The 19,363-nt window shown below is 42.2% G+C and overlaps 1 protein-coding gene across 10 annotated transcripts in view; it reads right to left on the reverse strand.

Moving 5' to 3' along the window:
* The window catches only part of PTK2 (protein tyrosine kinase 2), a 300,863-nt gene that overhangs the window by 258,646 nt on the left and 22,854 nt on the right, over window positions 1-19,363 (reverse strand). For 6 of the 10 annotated variants that reach the window (XM_070748364.1, XM_070748360.1, XM_070748365.1 and 3 more), the window contains exon 2: window positions 13,569-13,631. Coding sequence is in view for 2 of the 10 variants with exons in the window: in XM_070748357.1 (XP_070604458.1) it covers window positions 1,199-1,235 (37 nt within the window). In the remaining 8 variants the exon portion in view is untranslated. Of the gene's footprint in view, window positions 1-1,198; window positions 1,313-13,568; window positions 13,632-19,363 lie in introns of those variants that run through there. The other 4 variants (XM_070748357.1, XM_070748358.1, XM_070748362.1 and 1 more) reach the window with 2 other exon arrangements.

Below are 19,363 nucleotides of genomic sequence, written 5' to 3' on the forward strand. Positions count from 1 at the left end.
TAAGTAGTTTACGGAAGACAAGGAGGGTGGGAGCAGTTCTAATCTCCGGGGGGAGTTGATTCCAGAGGGCCGGGGCCGCCACAGAGAAGGCTCTTCCCCTGGGGCCCGCCAGACGACATTGTTCAGTCGACGGGACCCGGAGAAGGCCAACTCTGTGGGACCTTATCGGCCGCTGGGATTCATGCAGTAGCAGGCGGTTCCGGAGAACTTCCCCTTCTGCCCAATAAAAAACAGCCTTAAGCTACCATATTGGTTGGATATAATAATTCGGTTACAGATGATGGCAAGCCAAATAGATCAATTTGCAAATTGTTTTAAAACAATATTCCAAGGTGTGAGAAATACTTTGCAAAGGAAGAAAATGTATTTAGGGAGATACAAAGGTTTGCAAGTTGTTCTGTTTACAACTGTTTTGCGGCTATTTTTCGGTGCTCCTCATCCAGACTATAACAAGTCTATTTGGGCAGTGAGTGGGTGTGGGGAAGCATGCATGGCAGCAGCTAAAAGGAGGAAGGGAAAAGAACAGACTGCAATGATATGGGTGGAAGGGGGCTGCAGTTGAACTGATTAGACAAACGTTGTTGACATTCTAAACAATATTTTGAAAAGTATACTGTACTTCTAACAATTAGCAGACAGGAATAGACACATCAGTTGCTGTTACAAATATAGGCTATGAAAAAAAAAATCAGGAATAAGTTAGCTCCTTATTTCCTCTCCAGTTCTGTTCCACAAGCATTGGACGGAACCGCAAAAGCACACCTTGCCTAAAATATTGCTTTAAAAATGAGAGGAATAAAGTTCTCTTTATATAGCAATCTCCAGGCACTTACTTATACAGATATAAGAGAGTTCATCGGTACCATGAATCTGGTATTCAGGTATTGTAAACCTAATAACGTAGTGTACATTTACAGTTTGAATTATTATTGAATTATTCCAGTTTGAAAATCAATTAAACATTGATGAAAGAAACGATTCTGGGACAAAACATGGAATGTGGGGAAACTTCAGGCCAAGTCTTAATGCTGCCACTTCCCTGTTATTCAAAAGCTTTCGCTGCAACTTAGAAAAACCAGAAGTTTGAAAAACAAACAGAACTTTCATTTTCATCAGAGATTTCCCCACAATCAGCTGGTCATCTTTCCCCCAAATTACTTGACAACTCCTCAGTCATCCAAGAAATATGAATACGTACCATTACTTGCACAATTTAGAAATCCAAGAACCTGCATTTCCCCCCTTGCAGAGGATTAAAGCCTCAAGTGAAAGAAGTGGCGCTTAATTCCCCCGTTGTAGCTCTGTCTGCTGCTCTGAGCTCCTCCTGTCAACTCTCTAAATACCCAGGAGTTCTCAAATTTCACAGTAGGCAGAAATCAAAACACACCCTTGCTTCAAAAACAATTTACGCACCTTTAATGAGAAGAGGGAATAGGGCAAAGCCAATGCAAGTTAAACCGTTAAGAGACGTGTTTCACCCTTCTTATCCTTTAAAAAAAATAGACTAGAACCTTCAGCCCATGCTACAGAACATAACTTTGCAGAGATACTAAAACTGAAAAATTGCTACATTCCCAATTTGTTAGGTAGGGAAGAGTTCAACCCTGAAAAGCCTGGAGCAATTCCACCTCTAATGCACAAACACACATATTTCTAGACTCCTGCAGCAAATCTGCATTTTGTGGTTACAGGACTCATCCTCCCAATGAATTTAGCTTGCACTGTCTGGTCTGAACCAAAATAATTTGTTCGATTTCCTGTGCAAAACGAACTGGCCAGCATGTGCATGCACGCTGGAGCTGACCAAGGGCAACACCTTCGTGCCCTCAGGTATGACTCCACATGCCACCTGTGGTACGCGTGCCATAGGTTCACCATCACTGATTTAGGAGGTTCAATATATTTGTCCACCCAGATCCTTTAATATGAACTCATTTTAGTTGAAATAGTTTTCAACATTTAATATTTATTATTTTGTTATATTTCTCCAGCAGATAATATGTCTAAACTCCTCTTCCTCCTCTTCCTCTTTTACACTTCAGGTAAATAAAGATAAGGAAAGAGATAAAGTTCTGGTTCTTGCTCTTCTGGTGGTTTCTGAATGGCATTAACACACTTTTTTTAAAAAAAAATTCATTTTTACTTTATAAATGAGCTTCTGTCTGTCTTCTTTATACTCTCAGCTAACAAAATATCATCTACAAATCTCATGTTATGGAACAGCCTGTCTCTTAAAATATGTAAGGTTCCAGATCTTTCATCCTTTTAGACAGTATTTTGAAGATCATTGCAGTACAGATGATGGTTGGGCTTCTTTTTTCAACCTGATACATTTTTGAGATTGTGGATTAATTGCTTTATAAGTTTTATACTGTACTTTTCCATGCCAAGCTGAAACTAAATTGTTAATACAGTTTAGTACAATATAAAACCTATACAGCAATTAATCCACAATCTCAAAAATGTATCAGGTTGAAAAAGGGAGCCCAACCATCATCTGTACTGAAATGATCCTCAAAATAATATCTAAAAGGATGAAAGATCTAGAACCTCACATATTTTAAGAGCAAAGTCCTTCACCTGGGTAAAAAAAAACCTGGACACACATACAGCCTGGGAGAAACCCCTCTCAGCAGTAGCGACGGCGAAAGAGACCTCGGAGTCTTGGTGGATAATCAACTAAACATGAGCCAACAATGTGCAGCAGCAGCCAAAAAAGCCAACACAATCCTAAGCTGCATCAACAGGGGAATACACTCCAAGACCAGGGAAGTATTAATACCACTCTACTACGCCCTAGTCAGACCACACCTGGAGTACTGTGTTCAGTTCTGGTCACCACACTTCAAAAAAGACATTGAAACTCTGGAGAAGGTGCAGAAAAGAGCAACCAAAATGATCAGGGGTCTAGAAACCAAGACTTACGAAGAGATACTGGGGGAACTGGGCATGGGTAGCCTAGAGAAAAGGAGGGCCAGAACGGACATGATAGCAGTCTACAGGTATACGAGGGGTTGCCACAGAGAGGAGGGGATCACTTTATTCTCCAGGGCACCGGAGGGCCGGACAAGGAACAACGGCTGAAGCTGACCAAAGAGAGATTCAACCTGGAAATAAGGAAGAACTTCCTGACGGTCAGAATGATCAACCAGTGGAACATTGTGAACTCCAATACTGTGGACATTTTTAAGAGGAAGTTGGACTGCCATTTGGCTGGGATGCTATAGGGTTCCTGCTTAGGCAGAGGGTTGGACTTGATGACCCGCATTGTCCCTTCCAACTCTAACAATCAATCAATCAATCAATCAATCAATCAATAGACAGGCTGTTCCCTAACATGGGAACTGCCACTGATAAAGGTTGGCTCTGCTCCCAGCCAGTAGTAAGTTCACTTTCACTACCGTTTCAGAACTGTGAACGCATGTGCAGAGCCCTTCTGCACATGTGCAGACCGTCTGTGATGATGGGTGGGTGGGCGGAGCCTCCCGCTGACGCTACAGATTCGCCCAAACTGGAGCGAACTAGTAGCAACTCACTACTGCCCCCAGCTAATATGGAATGGGGACCCTTAGCATCACCTTCTCAAGAAGCTTACATTAAGAAGAATGGAATACAGTATTTCTGGGGAATGTGGTCCTACAAGTATACAGGAGACAAAATCGTGCAGCTTTCATAGGTATTTCAAAAGTACTTTGAACCGGATCCAGAAACCTATAAATAATCAATGCCATTTCTGGAAAGCAATGAACTTTCCTCCTGAACGGCATGGCTGAGAGGAGATGTCATTGTCACATGCTCCAGTCCAGAACATTAAGATTTACATATACCCACCCGTTTCCTATGTCCAAAAATTTCTGATTTTTCATCTCTTGTTTTTTGTAGCACTTTGGATTCAAAGTCAAAAGCTGCTTTGGAGAATGCAGTGACACAAAAGTGGCAGCTGAATGCCATTCCTTAAAGTAGCTGTGCCATTTCCCAGGGCAGCAGTATCCTCCACAGCTGTCAAGCTATCCTAGGACAATATACTTAGCTACTTACTGCAGGATAACATGATTAGTTGCAAAGCTTCTAATTCTATTTCAAGGACTATAATTGTTAGAGTTATCTATGCAGATTTTTATTTATTTTGTTTATTTATTTATTGGATTTGTATGCCGCCCCTCTCCGTAGACTCGGGGCGGCTAACAACAGTAACAAAAAACAGCATGTAAATCCAATACTAAAACAACTAAAAAACCCTTATTGTAAAACCAAACATACAAACATACAAACATGCCATGCATGAATTGTAAAGGCCTAGGGGGAAAGAATATCTCAGTTCCCCCATGCCTGACGGCAGAGATGGGTTTTGAGGAGCTTACGAAAGGCAAGGAGGCTGGGGGCAATTCTAATCTCCGGGGGGGGAATTGGTTCCAGAGGGCCGGGGCCGCCACAGGGAAGGCCCTTCCCCTGGGCCCCGCCAAACGACATTGTTTTGTTGACGGGACCCGGAGAAGGCCCACTCTGTGGGACCTAACCGATTGCTGGGATTCGTGTGGCAGAAGGCCGCAGATTCTCAGTCATCCAGGTTATAGTTGTCCCAAAGGAGGTTTTTCAAGAAGTAACTGGACTTTGATTTTTTTTCTTTGAAGATGTTTCACTTTTCATCCAAGAAGCTTCTTCAGCTCTCATTGTTAAAGTTATTTGAATTATTATTTCTTATACCATGTTTCCCCAAAAATAATACCGTCTTTTTTTAAAATCCCTGAAATAAGTTATTGGCTTTATTGCCATGCACTCACGAGCCCAATTAGGCTTATTATCAGGGGATGTCTTTTTTTTTTAAAGAAATTTTTTTAAGAAGATGTCTTATTTTGGGGAAAACAGGGTACCACTCCATACCTTATACTTCTGGAATGAATTTCCCCCCCGAAATTCAAATGTCCTCCACCCCACTGGGGTCTTTGGCAAGGATGACTGATGCTGCTCAGAGTCACTGGGAGTCAGGCAGCAAAGAAATAAAAATAAGTTTCTCCAACGTTTAACAAACTGACAGCTTCTATTTCACAAGTTATTTTATCTTATCTGAAAGTTCACCCTTACCTAAAGGCCAGATAGACCACAATGTGTCAAAGCCAGACTTTATAACTGTCTAAACTTGCTTTGTGGGGAACTGACTTAATATCAAACCTTCCTCCAGGATTTCCAGGTTTTGAAATTTTCCTTCCAATGAAGAAGCCAGAAGGAATTGCTCAGCGGCAATTCTTAAGCAGCATTATGCACAATTCTATGCGGAAAAGCTGGTAAGCATCTTATTTACAGGAGGATGAATTTTTCCCCCCTACTCCTTTGTTGAGTGGATGTAGCTAATGTTTGTAATACTAGTCAGAGGGGAATTTAAATCCTGTTATCATTACCAGTAGCTGCAAAGCTAAATCCAGGCTCTTAAAAGCACTCATATGGGTGAAGATCTCTCAATTCTTATCGAATCCGAGCTTTTAGCATTTCAATGGAACACTTTAACAGAGCACAACTAGGGGATTCCCAGAAAGCAATAGTCATAACAAATGAAAATTTAAAGCCAAATACATGATCTATCCAAATATAAATAGCCTAAAGGAGGAGCACGGCTAGCTGGGGAATTCTGGGAGTTGAAATCCACAAGTTTTAAAGCTGCCATGGTTGGATACCCTAGCCAAAGGATATTGATTTATATAGAATTCTGTGAGTGGGTTAAACAACATACCAGTACTCAAACAAGTCTCTTAAGAGTCTGCTAAGATGTCAAGCACCGGGGAAATCACAAGATTCAGGCAATTGAAATGAGTATGAAGTTTTATTGCAAACTTAAACTCTCTACAAAAATCTGAGCTACTAATGGTCAAGAGAAATGAGCAGGAATTAAGAAGGCATCTAAGATGGGCTAGACTTAGATCTCTTGTGGGCACGCAGGGGCTCGTGACTTATGACACATCTGACCCCTCCCTCAAGATCAGCCTGGTCATCTCCTACATCTAGGGAGGGAAGGAAGGCTGGCAGGGTTTATTTTTCGCAAAACTATCCATAGCTTTGGCAGCATGGGTTGCACTGGCACAACCCCAGCAGAACTAAGGCTAGCTTTAGCAAGGGAAAAAGAGAAAGCTTTGCCAGCGTTATTTTGTGTTCACAAAAAGATGAGTCATGATCAAGGTATCTCCCCTGCCAGGTAAGTATGATAGTATACTATAGTAAAGATCTTAGAAGCTGTAGAGTTATCAGGTCAACAGATAAGTTGACAACAATTACAATAGTTAATAAATTTATAAATATGAATTTATTTCTTTTTTCTCTTTCCTTTTCTTATGGTTTCTTTATTTTTGTTTCCTTCTTTCCCTTTCCCCTCTTTCTTCTTCTTTTCTTCTCCCTTTTTATATATATAAATGTGTAACCTGATGTACAACTATACATTCAAAGTTCATATACATTTGTATTGGTACCTGTACAGTCCTTTTATTTTACGTATCCTTCCCCCACTTGTTTTCAATAAAGATTATATATTTTTAATTTAAAAAAAAGATGAGTCATTTGTGGGACTGTGCCATGTGGTCAGCAACACAGTGGCCTGTCCTCCTTCCCTACCCTGACCTTCTGAGTTCTAGAAATCTGGAAAAGCTAAGGGAACAACCAGTGAAAGAATGTGGGAAGGACTATGGGGAACCTGGTGGGGGAGCAAAGCAGGCCCAGTGCCTGCGTGAACCCAGCAGGGTAGGATGGGGAGGGATGAAATAGGCAGAGGGGGTTCTGCAGCATCTCTGCAGTTGGTGTAAGAGCAAACAACCACAAGGGTGTCTCGGGAGGCGTAACTTCAGGACTGGGGTATTAAGTTGTGTGTGTGTGTGTGTGTGTGTGTTGTAACTTTGAATGGTTAATGGCAGTTCTGTGTTAGCAAAAACTTCAGAAGAAAAGGATTTAGGGGTAGTGATTTCTGACAGTCTCAAAATGGGTGAACAGTGCAGTCAGGGGGTAGGGAAAGCAAGTAGGATACTTGGCTGCATAGCTAGAGGTATAACAAGCAGGAAGAGGGAGATTATGATCCCGCTATATAGAGCGCTGGTGAGACCACATTTGGAGTACTGTGTTCAGTTCTGGAGACCTCACCTACAAAAAGATATTGACAAAATCGAACGGGTCCAAAGACGGGCTACAAGAATGGTGGAACGTCTTAAGCATAAAACGTATCAGGAAAGACTTCATGAACTCAATCTGTATAGTCTGGAGGACAGAAGGAAAAGGGGGGACATGATCGAAGCATTTAAATATGTTAAAGGGTTAAATAAGGTTCAGGAGGGAAGTGTTTTTAATAGGAAAGTGAACACAAGAACAAGGGGACACAATCTGAAGTTCGTTGGGGGAAAGATCAAAAGCAACATGAGAAAATATTATTTTACTGAAAGTGTAGTAGATCCTTGGAACAAACTTCCCAGCAGACGTGGTAGATAAATCCACAGTAACTGAATTTAAACATGCCTGGGATAAACATAGATCCATCCTAAGATAAAATACAGGAAATAGTATAAGGGCAGACTAGATGGACCATGAGGTCTTTTTCTGCCGTCAGACTTCTATGTTTCTATGTTAAGTTTTCAGTCATAAGTTGAGGACTAAAGGGAGGGAGGGAGGGAGGGAGGGAGGGAGGGAGGGAGTGTGGCCATAGACACTTGTAACTCATGATAGTCCAGGATACAATCTCACAAAGGTTTGCTGCTCTTGAGATCACATGACTAACACCGGTTGCAAGTCAACTCTTTCTACTTTCTATAAAGATTCATTCCCCATGAGACAAATACATTGCATCACTACCAGAGAGCTGACAGTGAATATGTAGCTTCAGTTAAATATATTCTGCTTTGCCTACAAATTCTTTCCATGAGTTTGCCTTCTTTTCCGCACTGAATTTTCACTTTAAAATTACCCACTCCGGTACTACTAAATTATAAGCACTGACATGAAACAATATAGCACAAAGCAATTTCCTTTACAAGTTGTACTATACATTAAAATAATTAAGATTTGGGCTCACTGTTTAACATAGGTTTGCAAAACAAATACGATTCCCCTCATTCATCCCATACAACCTTCCCTTGCTCAAGTTTAGTTTACTTCATTGTCATTGCACCTCCTACAAATGCCATCTTCAGTGTACATAGAAAATTAAAACAAAAAGACAAATCCTTCACATTCTGTACAATTGAATTGAAAACCCTTGGCAATGTATTAATATTGCAGTATACAATAAAATTCAATATACCGTGTTTCCCCGATAGTAAGACCCCCCCGATTGTAAGACATATGGGGGGTTTCAGGGGGGTCGGCTAATGTAAGCCATACCCTGAAAGTAAGACATATGTCTTACTTTCGGGGAAACACGGGGGGTATTGCCGCCGGGCCGATTGCCGAGCGGGGACGGGGCACGGGAGGAGGCAGCGCTGCACCGGACCCCTCAGGCTGCTCCGCCCGGGATGGGGCTCCTCCCGAGCCCCCGTGCGCCCCTCCGGAGGAGCCCCATCCCGGGCGGAGCAGCCTGAGGGGTCCGGTGCGGCGCTGCTTCCTCCCGCGCCCCGTCCTTGCTCGGCAAGAGAGGCACAAAACCGCTGCTTATGCCGGGCGGCCCGCCTGGAACGCCAGCAATGCCGCCGGGCCGATTTCCGAGCGGGGACAGGGCGCGGGAGGAGGCAGCGCTGCACCAGACCCCTCAGGCCGCTCCGCCCGGGATGGGGCTCCTCCGGAGGGGCGCACGGGGGCTCGGGAGGAGCCCCATCCCGGGCGGAGCAGCCTGAGGGGTCCGGTGCAGCGCTGCCTCCTCCCGCGCCCCGTCCCCGCTCGGCAATGGGCCCGGCGGCATTGCTGGTGTTCCAGGTTTCATCATTCATTTATCTCGGCTCGGAAATTATGCGGGTCTTTCAATCCTGCTGCTTCTTTTTAGCTCCTTTCCTCCTTTTTTTCAGTGCCTTTCATCAGATGATGGACCCCAAACATTGCAGACCCTGTGCTTTTCTGACTTACCCTCGTTAAGGATGGAAGGCTGAGTCAACTTTGAGCCTTCGGGAACGCGACCCTTTCAATTTTTTTCTAATATAAGACATACCCCGAAAGAAAGACATAGGGGGGCTTTTGGGGGTAAAAAGAAAGTAAGACACTGCCTTACTATCGGGGAAACATGGTAGTTACTGCTCTGGGATAGAAGATGTTTTTCAGGTAAGGTTACAACACCTCCATCATGGGGTGGAACCAGCCTTCAGAGGTCCCAAGGGGTGCAGAAAGATGCTCTGCATGATTTAATGAGTGTCCACCAGCTGTTGCAGAACTCTCCTGTCAAAGGCGGCATTGGCTGACATGTAAGAGTCAATCTTGTAGTGACAAATGAACTGGGAAGGATGCGCCCAGATGGTCGCCCAACAGACTTTCTCAAATGAAGCCTGTGTGGACCAGGCCGCAGATGCGGCTGTGCCCCTGGTCAAATTTATTTATTTATTTATTGTTAGAGTTGAAAGGGACCATGAAGGCCATCAAGTTCAACCCCCTGCCCAAGCAGGAACCCTATAGCACACCAGTCAAGTGGCAGTTCAATCTTCTCTTTAAAATGTCCAGAGTGTTGGAGTTCACAACGTCCGCTGGTAGGTTGTTCCATTGGTTGATCGCTCTGACCATCAGGAAGTTCCTCCTTATCTCCATGTTGAATCTCTCCTTGGTCAGCTTCCAGCCATTGTTCCTCGTCCGGCTCTCTGGTGCCCTGGAGAATAAAGTGATCCCCTCCTCTCTCTGACATCCCCTCGTATACTTGTAGACTGCTATCATGTCCGCTCTGGCCCTCCTTTTCTCTAGGCTATCCATGCCCAGTTCCCTCAGTCTCTCTTCGTAAGTCTTGGTATCCAGTCCCTGGAAATGTGCTGTGATTCCTGAAGGAACAGGCAGGGCAGCTAGCTATACTTTGGTGATGGTGTTCCTGATCCAGCATCCTATGGTGGACGAAGACACTCAGTTGCCCAGGGATTTAGGATGGAATCCTACCAAGAGAGCCTCCATTTTCCAGAAATCTTTTGTATGATTCAAGCAGATCTTGAGGACCCTTTGTACATCTAGTGTATGCCAGCGCTGCTCTGCTGGATGAACTGGGTGGGCAAAGAAGGAAGGGAGGATGAGTTATTGAGATCGATGGAAGACTGAGTTCACCTTTGGGAGGAAGGAGGGATCGAGTCTGAGAGTCACCTTATCCGGCTGGAAAATGCACAGGTCACTTCTGATTGAAAGTGCTGACAGCTCCAAAATGTGTAGTGCCTTATTCAAAGGCTGGACTTATTCTAACATGCATACAACATTGCACCCTTATATATAAGACTAAAATGCAAGATCATGAATTTAATTTACAGTAATTTCAAATAGAAATAGCACTTAGGCTTATATACCACTTTACAGTGCTTTACAGCCACCTCTAAGCGATTTACAGAGTCAGCATCTTGCCCCCAACAATCTGGGTCCTCTTTTTACCCACCTGGGAAGTATAGAAGGCTGAGTCAATCTTGAGCCTGGTAAGATTTGAACTGCCAAACTACAGCTGGCAATCAGCAGAAGTAGCCTGCAGTACTGCACTCTAACCACTGAGCCACTATGGGTTGATATTCCTGGAGGCGTCTGTAATATGGTAAATGATTTAGCTTTACTAGATAAATGGTCAAAGCAATGGAAACTGCAGTTTAATGTTTCCAAATGTAAAATAATGCACTTGGGGAAAAGGAATCCTCAATCTGAGCATTGTATTGGCAGTTATGTGTTAGCAAAAACTTCAGAAGAAAATGATTTAGGGGTAGTGATTTCTGACAGTCTCAAAATGGGTGAACAGTGTAGTCAGGCGGTAGGGAAAGCAAGTAGGATGCTTGGCTGCATAGCTAGAAGTATAACAAGCAAGAAGAGGGAGATTATGATCCCGCTATATACCGTGCTGGTGAGACCACATTTGGAATACTGTGTTCAGTTCTGGAGACCTCACCTACAAAAAGATATTGAACAAGTCCAAAGACGGGCGACAAAAAAGGTGGAACGTCTTAAGCATAAAACCTATCAGGAAAGACTTCATGAACTCATTAACTTTGGAGGACAGAAGGGAAAGGAGGGACATGATCGAAACATTTAAATATGTGAAAGGGTTAAATAAAGTTCAGGAGGGAAGTGTTTTTAATAGGAAAGTGAACACAAGAACAAGGGGAAACAATCTGAAGTTAGTTGGGGGAAAGATCAAAAGCAACATGAGAAAATATTATTTTACTGAAAGAGTAGTAGATTCTTGGAACAAACTTCCAGCAGACGTGGTAGATAAATCCACAGGAACTGAATTTAAACATGCCTGGGATAAACATATATCCATCCTAAGATAAAATACAGAAAATAGTATAAGGGCAGACTAGATGGACCATGAGGTCTTTTTCTGCCATCAGACTTCTATGTTTCTATGTTTCTATGGCTCTTATATAGTAAAAATTAGTTGCATATATGTCTACATGTTGATATGAATGTTTTAAAACAGTGGCCCTCAACCTTTTGGGCACCAAGAACTGGTTCCATGCAGAGGTTTTTCTATAGACCGGAGGGGGACTGGTTCCATGTGCTGCTTGCATCCTGCGGATGGGACTCTGCTTGTTTGCACAGCCTGGTTTCTGGCATGCCGTAGCCCAGTGCTAGTCCAGAGCTTAAAATAACTTTTAAAATACTTACGATGCTGTTTTTTGTTTGCTTTTCTACATTTTACCAGAGCAGCCATGAATAGAATCCATAGTGTAACTTCTGTCACTAAATTTGTTTGAAGAGAATGCTGTACTGCAACTCTACAAGTTATTTATCCAAAGTTAACTCCTGGATGATAACTCGTGCACGAGAACACAAAGGCGGCCAAATAAAGCACATTGCTAAAACTCTTCCTGACTTGTTTTGCAGGATTTTCAACAATAATCACAAACAAAACAAATTTCTACAAGCAGGGTTAAATACAAATGACAGAGACCAACAAGAAAATATCCAATTTTTCAATGGAAATTAAGTTTCTGGCTCATTATTTTCTGACTTTCTCATAAATTGAAAATAGAATTCAGCAGTTCTCAAATTGCAGAAAATGACAAGCCTATGAGTCACAATTGCTTTTTGGGTGGGTCAGCAAGCTGCCATAAATTGAATCTAGGCATATTTCATCACTTTACAGTAAGAGCTGAGTTTCAAACCCACAATTTGTCAAAAATGAAAGAAAGCCCCTCCCTCACACACACAAAAACAAGAATGCGCCAGAGTAAAACCACACTCCAAATCACTTTTTATACAGTTCCTCATCTGGTGTCAGTTTAACAGCTAAGTGCAAAATATGCAGAGTAACTTTTCTTAGAAAACCAATTCAAAAGAAATGATCTAGAACAGCAGCCCCGAATCTTTTGGGCACCAGGGACTGGTTCCGTGGGGAGAGGTTTTTCCTTGGACCAAAGGGTTGTTTTTGTGTGTTACCTGCATATTGTAGATGGGGCTTTGCTTATTTGTGTGGCCTGCTTGCTGAGAACACTAGTCTGAGTCATCGATAACACTGGAAAAGCTACATGGTTATCCCAACTGTCCCCATAAGTCAAAGATTACCTGTATGAGCCAAGACTTTTTATTAAGTACATTTATACAGTTGTCCATCATGACAGCTGTACATGACACTGAGCTATGTAATTTTTTTAAAAAACACACCCAAAAATACAATAAAATGATCAAAAACATAACCAAAAATAATTAAAAACAAAACATAATCCACGGAAAGGTAAACTTAGTTTTCCTACCATGCCCACATCCCAGAACCCCAAGGCACATGGCAAAACGATCCCCAGGCCCTTTGGGAAACCCAGAAATGCTGTGATCAATCTGCTCTTAAGGGGAAGGACAGCTCAAAGAGTGGTAGAGAAGGCTCTCCTCCTGGTTCCTGTGGGTGGCCTTCTTTTGTGGCGAGACCCAGTAGTGGGTTTCACTTCCCTTCACTACCACTTCACAACTGTACTCATGTGCAGACCTTCTGTTCATGCGCAAATCGTCATCTGTGAGGATATCCAGGCAGGTGGGTGGAGCCTCTACAAGTTTGTCCGAACCGTGATGAACTGGTAACAACCCACCACTGACGAGACCCCCACAGTATGCACATCCTGACCCCTGACCCCCACACTATGCACATCTGATGGGAATGGCAGATGTGATCCCGCAAATAAACTTTTTAAACATATCCTACAGCTATACTGGTCCTCTAGTGCTGATGCTAGAGGAAATTTTAAAATGCAACTGAAACTAGGTATTGTCCACACATAAAAAGCCCAACCCTTGAGAAACACCTTCCAATAGCTATAAGACTGAAATATCTAAAACGATTAAGATGTTCATCAAGGAATGTTAGTACAAGGGAATTACCAAAATTAACACTGCAGAAAACCTATAGTGTAGAGAAAGGTCCCTGAAAGTTATTACTGTTACACTATCTTTAATCACACAATATAATCTATCCATGTTTACATGCTAGCAAGCAGGAAGAACAAAAACAGAATACCTACTTTAAAAAGATGTTCTGGCTCTGAGCAGCAGGTCTCTCCCAATAAACAGATGGTTCTTTTAATCTGTAATAACAATTGGAAATAATCAGGAATTTTCTTTGACACAATTCAGTATAGAGGTATCTTTATCAACCACAGTTGGGACTAGCAACTGGATCATTAAGTAAAAGTATGATGGTTCTTACTATCTTATTTCAACTTTCGTCGGATCTACAAGCTTGCAAAGGTCATAAATATGAAGAAGGGTCGCAAAACTACTTTTCATTACCATCATAAGAGTGAACAGCTACTAAATGAAATAGCCACTAATAGTGTTGGGCAAATCAAACCTGCAAAGTTCGGGCTCGTGCCGAACTTTGCAGGGTTCAGCATGCAGAACCCGAACTTTTTTAAAAGTTCGGGTAAAGCTTGGGTTCGGGTTCGGCTGAACACCGGGAAACACCGCCACTCAGGAGGAGAGTGGGATTCCCCACTTCCTTTTACTTGCCGCGCTGCAAGCAAAAGGAGGTGGGAAATCCCACAAAGGGATTCCAGGAGCGGGGCTTTGACGTCACGGAGACTACTTCCTGGCCGGCGAAACGGGGAGGAAGGAGTCTCCGTGATGTCAAAACCCTGCCTCTGGAATCCCTTCGTGGGATTCCCCATCTCCTTTTGCTTGCAGCACCGTTGCGGCATCATTTTCGGTAAAAATAAAAGAAAGCAAAAGGAGGTGGGGAATTCTCCCCCTCCTCGTTTATTTTTACAGAAAAGGACGCCGTAGCGGCTTACTGCAAGCAAAAGTTCGGGCTCGGGTTAGGCGAACTCACCCGAACTTCACGGCAAAGTTCGGGTGAGTTCGCCGAACCCGAACTTTGTTGGGTTCGCCCAACACTAGTCACTAAACAAAGGCTACCTGCACACACACGCACACACACACACAAAGCCCAAACCTACTGTTAGTACTATCTACAATAGGTTTGCAATATATAAACAAGTTAACAATGAATGTTTGTATGTATTGAAGTACTATAGCTTTAATAGGCTGTGTTGCCAATTCCCATAAGAGGGAGCCAAAAAGCATGATTCTCTCTCTGCTCTCTGTATTCCTTCTGCTGATTCATTGTGACTAGTGTAGTAAGCTCTGTGATCGATGATAGTTTGATATATTTGTAAGCTGTAATGTATGTCTGATACGTAAGACAAAGACAGACTTGTAATATTATTATTGAATTGAGAGCTATTGACTGATTTGAACGTGTATGACAGGATTGTTTAACTTGACTGTGGTATTTCTAAAGTAAACACTAAATGAACTTTAATGCATCTGTTTTTGTATGACTGAATATCTCCTAGATATCTGCTCAAATTCCACGTTTTCCTCTGTGCGTTTCCTTGTTAATTCAATGGTCTTTCTGCACACTCCTTAACATCTACAAAGAAGAATGTACTAACTAACAATCTGACTTGGTCTCTTCAGACATCATCCTTTGTGAAGCCTGCACACCAGAATCTGCATTTCATATGTCGAAAAGCACATCTTTCCCCTTCTGTCCTGGCCACTTTTTACAGAGGCATAAGGCACAAACTGCATCCACAGTTGGTTTGGTGGCGGCAGCGCCTCAGAAAGAAAGCCCCCACAGAGAGTGGTGAGTGTTGTGGTTCAGCCTGAGCCAGATCAAAGACCAGCTGCGTCTCTGCTGGCCCCATGCCCGGGGGAGTCTGAGAGCGGAGGGGAGGGTTTTTTGCAGCCAGACAGGGGAGATAGCAGTCAGGAAAGTGACGAGGAAGAAAGGCCTGGGAGCCCTGGGGAAGGGCTATCTCCAGCAAGTAGCTTGGATTCTCTGGAGTCCCTGGAGTCACTGGATGACGAAGCACAAGCTATCATTAGTATGCGACAGAGACGCATAGATCAAAGGAGAAATCAATTACGTAGATATTATCAGCGCTGAATGAGGAACACCTGGGGATTGGGTGTGGTCCTCATTAGCAGGGAAGGGTTTATAAGGCATGCGAACCCTTTCGGCAGCGTGGAGTGTTATCAAAGAGGAGTTGGTGTTATCTGCATTTTCTCTCAGCGTTTTTGTTCCTGGCTCGTGGCCCAGCAGTCTTGAAGACCCGTGGGAGGTTGGTGTCTGTTAGCAACAGCCTCGTTTGGCATTAAGGATCCTGTGTTTCTGTATGAAAAATTGCATTCGTGTATCTATTTGGAGTTCCACTGTTTTCCTGATCTGTAAGGACATTTTCTGTTGGCTTCTTTTCTCTTTAGCATTATAAAACTGTGTTTGGATTCAACCGGTGTTTGGCTTATCTTTTGGGGTTGGTCATAGCTTCCGGAGTGACCCAGACAGAACAGTGAGGATAGCTGAGATTATAGGAAGATCACTTCCTGTCATTGAGGATGTTGCTTATAAGCACTCTATGCTTAGAGCTTGAAGCATTGTTAGAAAGCCCACTTCATGGTCTGTTTCTGTTGTTCCCCTCTAGGAGGAGTTTTCAAAGTATTTCTAACAGGACTACCAGATTCTGTAACAGTTTTGTTCCCTAGGTCATCAATCTGGTAAACTTGAATGATTCTTTTTCTTCACCATGTATACGTTCAAATTAGACTATGATATTTCTCTGTGTTATATATGTGTGGGGGTGTGGGGGTATGTGTCTAATGGTTATCTTTTGAGAGCTGAATGCAATGAAATTTCCTTTTAATGTATGCTGATTAGTGTACATTTAAAGTGACAATAACATTTTCTGTTCTATTTCTATTCTATTTTAAAAGTTTTCAAATGAATGATTTACAACTACTGAAAACGGAAGGTCCAATAAGGTTTTGCATAAAAATGAAAAGGTAAAGCAATCTGGCACTTTAAATGTATCTTTGCACCTTTTTGGAGTTAACATACTATGCTACATCAACAGTAACAACAAACTTTCTTATCAGTGCAAGAGCACTCAATGTGTATTTTTTGCCAAAGGTTATATCCCTCTCAAGAATATGTGCTCCTATTTCTGTGCTAGTTATTTGAAGTCAGGATTTCTTCCACCAAATGCTTTTTAAAAAGGAAAATGGTTTAAAAGAAATCAAGACTGCATACCTAATGACACTGACTGTAACTTTTGCATCTTTTAAATACCAGTTTATTATTAAGTTAACATTCAAACCTAAACTAATCTTTTCCAGGCTAACACCTTAAGCACTTTGTGTACTAGCTACAATCACAAAAGCAGTAAGCCTAGCCATGAAAAAAAATGATTTCATTTACAACTTAATTTAAAATTCAGTATAGTTAAATTCTTCTTCCCCATCCATATGTTAAATGCATTTTCTCTGCTATGTTTAATGTTTCAAGCATCAATTTATGGAAGCTTCCAAGGGCCACACCCAAGAGTTTTGAAGGTGTTTCAAACTGTAGTTCCCCAGGCTTGACTTTCTTCTGGTTAGCTTCCTATCAATAGGCGGAATGTGTCTAAGCCCTAGAAAGAACTCAGACTACGGTAAGTTAAAAGGACTTTATTCGCTTTGAACTAAAGCAGTAAATCATGAGAAATGACCACATACTTATTATTATTATTATTATTATTATTATTATTATTATTATTATTATCAATTAGATTTGTATGCCGCTCCTCTCCGAAGACTCGGGGCGGCTCACAGCAATAAAAAACAAAATAGTAATGGAACAAATCTAATATTAAAAAAAACATATAAAACCCTATCATTATTTAAAAAACCAAACAGCACATTCATACCAAACATAAAACAAAGTATTAAAAAAGCCTGGGGGAAATGTGTCTCAACTCCCCCATGCCTGGCGGTATAAGTGAGTCTTCAGTAGTTTATGAAAGACAAGGAGGGTGGGGGAAGTTCTAATCTCCTGGGGGAGTTGGTTCCAGAGGGCCGGGGCCGCCACAGAGAAGGCTCTTCCCCTGAGGCCCGCCAAACGACATTGTTTAGTCGACGGGACCCGGAGAAGGCCAACTCTGTGGGACCTTATCGGTCGTTGGGATTTGTGGAACAGGCGGTTCCACGTAGCAGGCGGTTCCGAAGGTACTCTGGTCCACTGCCATGTAGGGCTTTAAAGGTCATAACCAACACTTTATGCACAAGACGGGTTTTCCTGCTCTTTCCTTCCAAAATAGCCCCTGCTATAACACTGTTCTCTGCCACTCTTACATATTGCTTATTCTCAAAGCAAAATACAGTATTTGGAGATTTGCCCAGTGATGGGCTCCTACGGGTACAGTCAGGTATGCAGTACCAGTAGCAAAATGTTGGTCAGGTACACAGTACCGGTAGCAAAATTTTGATATTTTTTTTTTTCTTTTTTCCCCTTCTGGGCTCTGGGTACGTTTTTCCTGTCGCAGTAAATTAGTTTGAATGTGCATAGTTTTAGAAGAGCTGTGCGTGTATACAGTATACAGTATATACAGTATACAGTAGATAATCGGGGTGGGCTACTGCCTGGATGGGGGAGAACGCAGTGGTGTAACGAAAATGGAGCTCCAGAGCACCCAATTTACACTGAAAGATGTTGAAACAAAATGTATAAGCCACACCCACAGCGTGGTAGTAAAAGTTTTGGTAGCCCATCACTGCTTAGGCCAGACCATCAATCCGTACTCTTTCCCATATTAGATCTAAACTTTTTTATTGAATACCTAGAAATATTTACCAAACCAGGTTTATCAGGTTTCTTACTATCCTTGATGGTTAAGTTTCCATATTTTGGTACTGTAAATTATAGAATAGATCTTGGGTCTATCTAAGAGAGTGAACATATAATGCAGTCTGGTTCAACTACTCCAGTTCCCCTCCACCTAAAATGTATGAATAATATACAAGCCATCCCAGATAGTAACTTTAGACCAAAATATTTATACAGTTCACGTTACAGAAATGCTATCAGAGTTCACATAATCAGGAGCAACTTTTTTCCACCTTTACTTACTCAAATGTACAAATTAATCAAATGTCATATATATTTCATTTACTTATTTTCCAACCTGACCTACAGTATGCGTCTATGGTCTCTCAAATTCCACAATGAGCAAACATTAGCATGCATAATGTGCCAAATGCAAAAAAAAAAAGAGGCAAATTTTCAACTACCCATTGAAGAAACCTCAGGAGTTTCCAATGACAGGATGGCTAGACATTTAGATAGCAGCAAACGGAAGAAATTTGGCATGACTAAGATTTTATAGCTCTGTCAATTCAAACTAAAGAAATGATGATTAAGACCCACTTGGTCTGTCTTCTTTAAATGACTTTCACATATTAAGACTTAGTAACACAAGAGATGGATGGCAAACAATGAAAGCAGCCAGCCTCATGTTGACAAGAACATAACCCACCTTTTGTATAAAGATGACAACAAATGACTTGTATGCAAAAGAGGTGTCACAAGAGCACAATTCTATTTCCCCTATTTTCATAATGTAGACTAGCTGCCAACCAACTCTGGTTGATTCATGTTCCCCACATTTGGTTTTTTAAAAATGCTCAGGTGCATCTACAGAAGTACAGATTCCACCCTACAAGGAGTGATCTAGTGTCATTAAAGGAAACTACAGGTAGTCCTCTACCTACAACAGCTCACTGAGTGAACTATCAGTTACAACACCCCTGAAAAAGTGCAGTATCCCCATGGCCATGTGATCAAAATTTGGATGCTTGGCAACTGGCTCATATTTTTGATGGTTCTAGTCTCCTTGGGTCATGTGATCATTCTTTGTGACTTTCAAGTTGGGAAACGGGCCATTTCTGGCCTATGGAGAGCCTCTGGGGGGGAGGCCAATTGCCCCCCCCCCCAGGTTCCTAG

The sequence above is a fragment of the Erythrolamprus reginae genome, chromosome 3 (genome assembly GCF_031021105.1).
Source record: "Erythrolamprus reginae isolate rEryReg1 chromosome 3, rEryReg1.hap1, whole genome shotgun sequence".
Taxonomy (NCBI): Eukaryota; Metazoa; Chordata; class Lepidosauria; order Squamata; family Dipsadidae; genus Erythrolamprus; species Erythrolamprus reginae.